Here is a 7,274-nt window from a genome sequence, read left to right as displayed (position 1 = left end):
TTTTTATGATCCCTCTCAAACTGTCGTGAAACCGGAGCCGCGCACTTTACGGCACGCTCCTGACCGCTGAGTTTGGGCTTCCCAGAATTTCGAGGGAAGTTGTCCGCGTGGCGCATGCGCCAGGCAGAGAGCGGGTGCGGCGCCGGTGGTTGACGTCATCAGAGGTTGCCGGCTTGGGCTCCTTCGGAGAGCCACGTGGGGAGGAGGGTTGTTTTCGGTGAGTGCAGTTGTTGGGGGGGATTTTGATTTCTTTCTTTGGGGGGGGGGTGCGGATGTGATGGGCTTCTTTGGCGTCAGGCTGGCGGCTTTCTTCTGCCGAGCCTGCTTATGAATGGCGTGGACGCTCAGATGAAACACAGACATCTGGGCGAAGGATGGAGTTGAGTAGAGTTTATTTCTGAGTTTAAAATACAGGGCTATTACTTTGAGATCAGTAAGGTTTCGTGGGTCCCACTTTCAATTAAGTGGGCGCATGATCGTTGTTTTTTCTATTTTTGCAGCCCTTGGGTGACGACGCCTCTCTCTAGGGAAAAGAAGCCGTAGTTGAATCTGACAGGGTCATTTTGAGAAATCAGCTGAGACAAAACACTGGATCTTTCTAATCTGCCCGTACGTTTAGGACTTTTATTACGGGTGGCTTTCTGTGCATGATTTAAACTTGTTTGTGTTAGATGTACAAACCACGTACCAGATAGTTTCAGGTGAGTGGTCGTGTCGTTGGGAAGCAATAGAACAGAGTTTGAGTCCTAAGTCACCTTTAAAACTGACAAAAGTTTAATTTTCAGTGTAAGCTTTGGTTTGTGTGTGGTATCTGAAGAAGTGTGCATGTACATGAAAGCTAATACCCAGAATTAAACTTAGTTGGCTTGAAAGGTGCCCCTGTACTCAAACTTCGTTCTACATGTTTGTGTTAGAGTAATACCCTAGGCCTAAGGATAGGAAAAGGACAGGAGGAGATGTTTATTTCCAACCTTTAAAAGAAATTGCCCAATATGTACTGCTATTAGAGCCTCTCATAAGAAGAAGAGTTGGTTTTCTATACCAGGAGTCTGAAAGCAGCTTACAATCGCCTTCCCTTTCTTCTCCCAATGACCCATTATGCACAGGGGTTTTAGCGCACATTCGGGGTGGAATGGCAGCGACTAAAATCACCGATAACACACGGTGCCGGCTGCAACCGGCCGCAGCTTCGGTGCATGCCGCCAAAAAAGCCGCGTTAGCGAAATGCGGAAGAAAGCGCAGCTTCCGGGTGACCGGGGCGCAACCAGAAGCGCCCCCCGGATCGCCGAGTGCATAATGGGTTACTCTGGGTTTTGCCGCCGTCGCGCCCCGCCCCGTGCATAACCGGTGTGCGTCGCGTCTTCCCCCTCCGCGTTTTCCATGTGACCCGAAATTGCCGTTTCGGCGGCCGTGCATAATGGGCCATAAACAGACACCCTGTGAGGTAGGTGAGGCTGAGAGATCCCTGATATTATTGCTCACTCAGAACAGCTTTTTCACTGCTGTGGTGAGCCCAAGGTCACCCAGCTGGCTGCATGTGGGAGAGCAGGGAATCAAACTTGGCTTGCCAGATTAGAAGTCTGCGCTCCAAACCACTACACCGAGCCTGACATTTCAGGCACTATGGATGATATTAAATGTTTTAAAGTACTCTTGGGGATAAGGTTTTAATCTCTGTATTGTCAGCTGTTTTTGATACTCTGCTTTTCTCTACCTGAAGGAATATCAAAGTGGCTTACAGACAAATTTCCATTCTTTTCCCAAAGCACACCCTGTGGTGTTGGTGGACGTGAGAGAGCACTGAGATAATGGCTCTGTGAGAACAATTGTAAGAGAACTGTGACTAGTCAAAGGTGACCCAGCTGGCTGTATGTGGAGGAATGCGGAATCAAACCCAGTTCTCCGAATTAAAGTCTGCTGCTCTTAACCACTATACCACGCTCTCTCTTAGACAGTGTTATGCTCTATAATTGAATAGAAAAGCAGGAAGATTTTTTTTCTTGCATTCTTTGTCTCATGGTAGCCTTTGTAAGTAGACAGTATTATTTATTTGTTAGAATAGTATGCTGCTTTTCCAGGAAATCTGCCCGAGGTGGTTTAGAAAAAAATAATAACATTTAAATCTATGCAATACTCTAAAAATGTTTTTCTGTGTTTGAAATTGTATTGATGGACATCTTGATGGAATTTTAAAGGATAAATACCTTTTTGACAAGCCAAATTTTAAATTTGCCCAATATTAAAGGGAATGGAAAATGAAGTGCAGATTTCTACTTTTTATGCTGTTTTAATCCATTTTACACATTGTGGGACAGGCAGGTTTCTAGGATATTATTTTTTTCAGCACTCCCCAAATGGTTTTGTCCTGGAGGGGTGGGTAGAACCATTCAGATCTCTCAATGCTGTACGTTTTGTATGAATAAAACCATGCATTAAAAACTATTTCACTTATAGGCAGTTTTTTCAGTGCTGCCTAGAACTTCTCACTTTTTCCATGAAAAAAAGGATATCAACTGGCTTTCACATCTCTCTATTTAATAACTGTGTCACTCGTTTAATGTATTGACTGTCACTAATATATGGGGTGATGCAATCTGGACAGTTGCTGAGAAGGCCTGTTAATTCCAATTTGTGTTGAACAGGAGATGTCATTTCGGGGAAGAGGCGGTGGTAATCGGGGCAGAGGCTTCAATCGTGGTGGTGGTGGTGGCTTCAACAGAGGAGGACGTGGTGGTGGAAGAGGTGGATTTGGCCGAGGAGGCTTCAATAGATATGATCAAGGACCCCCAGAAAGTGTTGTCAGTAAGTTACATTAATTCTGGATTTTTAAAACTCATATTCTGTTTGAATGCATGATATCAATACATTTTTCTACTTATTTACAGTCCTGGGAGAGTTTATGCACCCGTGCGAAGATGACCTTGTTTGCAAATGTACAACTCAGGAAAACAAAGTACCGTATTTCAATGCACCAGTCTACTTAGAAAATAAAGAGCAGATTGGGAAAGTGGATGAAATATTTGGGCAGCTCAGAGACTTTGTATCCTTTAATAGTGTACTTTTGATTTTTTACCGATGAACATCCTTTACGGTGTCTATATCTATGTTCTGCATTTGCTTTTAAAAAAGGAAAATCCAGAGTGGTTAACACTATAGTAACATCTAAAAGGAGCCGAGCTCTGTAGATGTTAAACAGACCTTGCAGTTTCTCTCTTCTTCTATAGTTTATAAAAGGATAAGCTAATTGGTGGTTGATATTTCACCCTACCAAGGCTGGACCCTACTAATGTTTTGAATTTCTAAGCTTTACTTGGTGTGAAAGAATTGCACTGATTGTCCTTACTTGAACAGTGATGTAGATGAGATGAAGGGTATCTTGGGCCTTTCCTGAAAGTTATAAGATTCTTACCCCAGGGGATGCATATTTAGGGACCAATATTCAGTACTTGCCCTACAGAAGCTGAGCTGGTACCTGGGCATATGGAGAATAGGAAAGAGGATTTTCGATTCCAAAGGTCATACTCTGGTGACAATGTTAGGGAAAAGAAAAGGTGAACTGTGTAAGTAGAGGTTGAGACCACAGCATTTAATTCTGATAATCACATTTGGTTGTGACTTCAGTACACTGTGATACTATCTCACCCTTTCTAAGCTAATGCAGTCACACAAGCAGTTATTGTCATCAATGGCAGGTAGAGTAACTTATCAGCTGAAATGTGAGATTGGATCCTCCTGTTTTTTGTAATGGTGGAGACCAAAATATCATTTCTGATTCCTTGCTCCTGCAACCCCCTGCTGTGTGGCTTTTGACCACTGCATAGTTAGCCCTTTCAGAAGACCAAAGGGTCTTCTCTCACATCAGCAGGAAAAACCTGTATGAGACAGTCCTGGATCAGTGCAGGTCATTCTCAGTGCAGTAAAAGTCAAGGTTGATCAGAAGCAAACAAACAGACGTCTAATAACAAAATCTTTCCTATGTTCAAGTTTTAAAGTGATGTCCTGTTTGAATGGCTGCAGCTCAGTTTTCTGACAGTACTTCTAGGACATTTAGTGCAGGAACTCCTTAATCTTATTGTCGGTGAGGATTTTGGCTTAAAGCCTTTGTAGGTTTTCTGGGAACCTTCATGAAAGGGCAGCTTAACATGGTCTCTTGACTGCAGTCTAGCTCTTCCTCTCCGAGCTGCGAGGGATTTTGTTTGAATGACTTTGCAGAGAAATCGATTGGCTCCAGTTGGATTTGGAAAGTCTCTTAAGGATTAGGTGAGAAGTATTTCCAACCTAGTGGAATATAATTACCAAATAAAAATCCAAGTTAAGTGGGTTCTGAGGCTTAGTGTTTTCGTAGATAGGGTTTCTCAAGTACAACTGTGTTTTGTTACACTAAATGCTTCTAAAGGGCAGCTGTTCCCAGGGTAGTGATTTTTACCATCATATTTTATGATACAGCTGCACCTTTTTTGTATTAATCTTTAAGAACAGGGACTACTGGCTGAGGATACTAATCCTGCCTGAAATGTAAACTGGAAAAGGATTATGGAATACACATCGCTCTACAGAAACACTGGGATTTTCTAACATAAATACTAAAAAGACAATCACGTGACTCACACATTGCCTTAACAAAGCTACTGTTATTGTTTAACAAAGGGAGTTATAAATGTTTATCATATGATCCTTAAATTTCTAACAGTATTTTTCAGTCAAATTGTCAGAAAATATGAAAGCGTCATCCTTCAAAAAGCTACAAAAGGTGAGCGCAGTTCATCCTGTGAGAAATTTAGCAAGCAAAATAATCTGCACTAAATACACGTGTATAGCATTAAATACATTGCGCTGCAGCACGGTCCGGTTGAAATCGGGCCCAGACTATGTGCTACAAGGAGATTTGTGATTGAATTTTCCCATGTGCCATTAAATCTTGCAATAGGGTTGGTTTGGGTCATGGCTGTGAAGCAAGACAGGGTGTGAGACTCCCCACTCCCCAACACACAAAAATAGTTTACTTAATAGAAATATCCCCCATTCCCCTAAATAGAGGGAAAAGACAAATACAGAGTAGATGCTAATCTTTTTATTTTTTTTCTAAGAAATGTCCCCATCCAGGGTAAATAGCAACTGGAAAGGGAAGTACGGAGATGACATCTGCCAAGGACCCAGCAAGGGTGTTTGTGTGTGAGAAAGGAAATAGTTAACCTTTTCCCTTAGCCCCTCTGTTGTGCACATATGCATTCTACCTATGTTGCTGTTTTGTTTAAGTCACATGTTGGCAAACCTTGTGGAGGATCTGCAATATAAATTGAGTTTATCGCCTCAGTTTGTTCCACCGGAACTTCATTGTCCTTTCAGTTTGAGCAAGGCAATTGTAGCATTGTGGTGGGCACCTTCATTCCAGACGTGGCTCTGAAATGTGGAGGATGTTGGCAATGTAAGAAAGGGGGAAGGATTAACAAAGCTAAACTCTGGTTTTTTTCCTCGATCTCCCCCCTGCAGTTCTTTATTGATCCAGCAAAATTGCTCCCGTTGCAAAGGTTTTTGCCAAGGCCTCCTGGTGAGAAAGGACCTCCAAGAGGAAGAGGCAGAGGCGGGCGTGGTGGAGGGAGAGGTGGCGGCAGAGGTGGCAGAGGTGGAGGTATGATGTGTTTTTTAATCCGGTGTGTTCAGAGATATATTGTGAAGCAAGGGAAATTCTTTCCAGGAAGGTGAAAGAGCCAGTTCGGAAAGCAAGATACTTTTGGAGGTTGTGAATAGTTCTCTGCATAGTTTTCTTATCTATTTGATGCCCATAAAATCTGTCTACACTGTTTCTGTATCTGCAGGTGGTTTCCGTGGTGCTCGAGGTGGTGGGTTCAGAGGTGGACGAGGTGGAGGTGGCGGCCGTGGATTTAGAGGTAAGGATATTTGTAGCAGATGTTCAAATGACTGATGCCGATTCCAAGGCCAAATTGACTAATGTCACCCTTTAAAATGTTTGGGGCACTGTCCCCTCTGCGGCAGGCCTTCTAAGCAGCCTTTTGGTTTTTGATGCTGTAGAGAAATGGCTTTCTGACTGTGATTGAGGAAGCTTAAGATAGTCTTCTTTAAAGCACCACTTACCAGCTAGCTCTGATCTCGTGCAGACTGCAGCCACAGAACAGGGTTGGGTGCTTTGGCATGTGCTGAGTTCCAGGGGAACAGCAGTGAGCATCAGAGCCTAGCTGGTGCCCTATGCATGAATTTGTACTGGAGAACATTCTTGAGTCCTTTTTTGGCATATATATCAGTATTCCTCAGGTGTCATGTCTATGGAAAAGGTTCCTTGATAGGAGGTGATTTGAAAAACACTTTAGTAGAGCACCCAGCTCAATTCTTTTACAGTTTCAGCATCTCCAGTGGACATAGTAGAAAGACACAGCCTGACCTGGAGATCCCAGGCAAGGCCCCTCCCATCAGCACTTAGAAGCTAAGAAGGGTCTGGTGTTGACTAGTGCTTGGAAGGGTGACCTCCAAGGAATACTGAGACCATGATGCTGGGGTGAGCAATGGCAAACCACCTCCAAGCATCTCTAGCCTGGCAGCCAGACAATCATAGGGTCTTCTGGCTACATTACATACATACGACATGAGTAGTAAATAAGTTGTCTGAAGAGATGGCTGCTGCAGCTCTTTATTATAAGAGCCACTACATTTGATGTGGTCATACATGAGTTACTGGCCCACTGCTTTGCTGGGGCAGGGATTCGTGGAACAGCCCTTTGGTGTCTGTGTTCTTGGCAGTGCGGGAAACATTATTGCACCTTGTGGGCTACCACATGTGGCGGTACTATCTCCCATGCTATTTAGCATCTTCATGGGCAGAATGCAGCCACTAGGGTCCTCACTGGCTCATCTTGGAAGACCCACATCTTCTTAAATAATAATAATACATTGCTTCCAAACTGTGGCTGTAAAATAATTTAATCTGTTCTTTTGTCTTTCCAATCAGGTAGAGGGCGTTAAATGACATCTGGAAAACTCTACACTTCTAGCTTCATTTACTGGATGCTCTGAGATGATCTCTTGTAAATTTGAACATTGTAAGAGATGTGCTTTGCCTGTGGACTAAAGGGACAAAGTGTGGCCTTGCCTCTGGCTCCTGAATAACTATTAAGAGAGGACAGTTTCTGAAGAGCTGTAATGATCTTTCCATTCTTACCGTGAAATATATTCGGACTTCTTGTTTGCATCAGATGTGAAATGGAATGCTATTTTTGTAATAAACAAAAAGATGTTTGTTTTTGATGAAAACCTCAGAAGAG

At 43.2% G+C, this 7,274-nt stretch overlaps 1 protein-coding gene across 4 annotated transcripts; it reads left to right on the top strand.

Annotated features, from left to right (window-relative positions):
* GAR1 (GAR1 ribonucleoprotein) lies at window positions 1-7,263 on the top strand. 4 transcript variants are annotated; one of them, XM_077300624.1, is made up of 8 exons: window positions 84-217; window positions 501-609; window positions 2,643-2,802; window positions 2,886-3,040; window positions 4,691-4,750; window positions 5,491-5,629; window positions 5,817-5,888; window positions 6,962-7,263. In XM_077300624.1, exons 3-8 carry the CDS (start codon window positions 2,646-2,648, stop codon window positions 6,973-6,975), a joined length of 597 nt encoding a protein of 198 aa, XP_077156739.1. In that variant the 5' UTR covers window positions 84-217; window positions 501-609; window positions 2,643-2,645; the 3' UTR covers window positions 6,976-7,263. The 4 variants fall into 4 exon arrangements, with proteins under 4 accessions (XP_077156738.1, XP_077156739.1, XP_077156741.1 ...); XM_077300623.1 differs by lacking the exon at window positions 501-609 and having other exon boundaries at window positions 1-217; XM_077300626.1 differs by lacking the exons at window positions 84-217; window positions 501-609 and adding an exon at window positions 256-379.
* Window positions 7,264-7,274: the final 11 nt, after the last annotated feature.

The sequence above is a fragment of the Paroedura picta genome, chromosome 10, assembly GCF_049243985.1.
Source record: "Paroedura picta isolate Pp20150507F chromosome 10, Ppicta_v3.0, whole genome shotgun sequence".
NCBI classification, from domain to species: domain Eukaryota; kingdom Metazoa; phylum Chordata; class Lepidosauria; order Squamata; family Gekkonidae; genus Paroedura; species Paroedura picta.
Note: the sequence above shows the minus strand (reverse complement) of the source record. Positions and strands in the feature narration are given on the sequence as shown.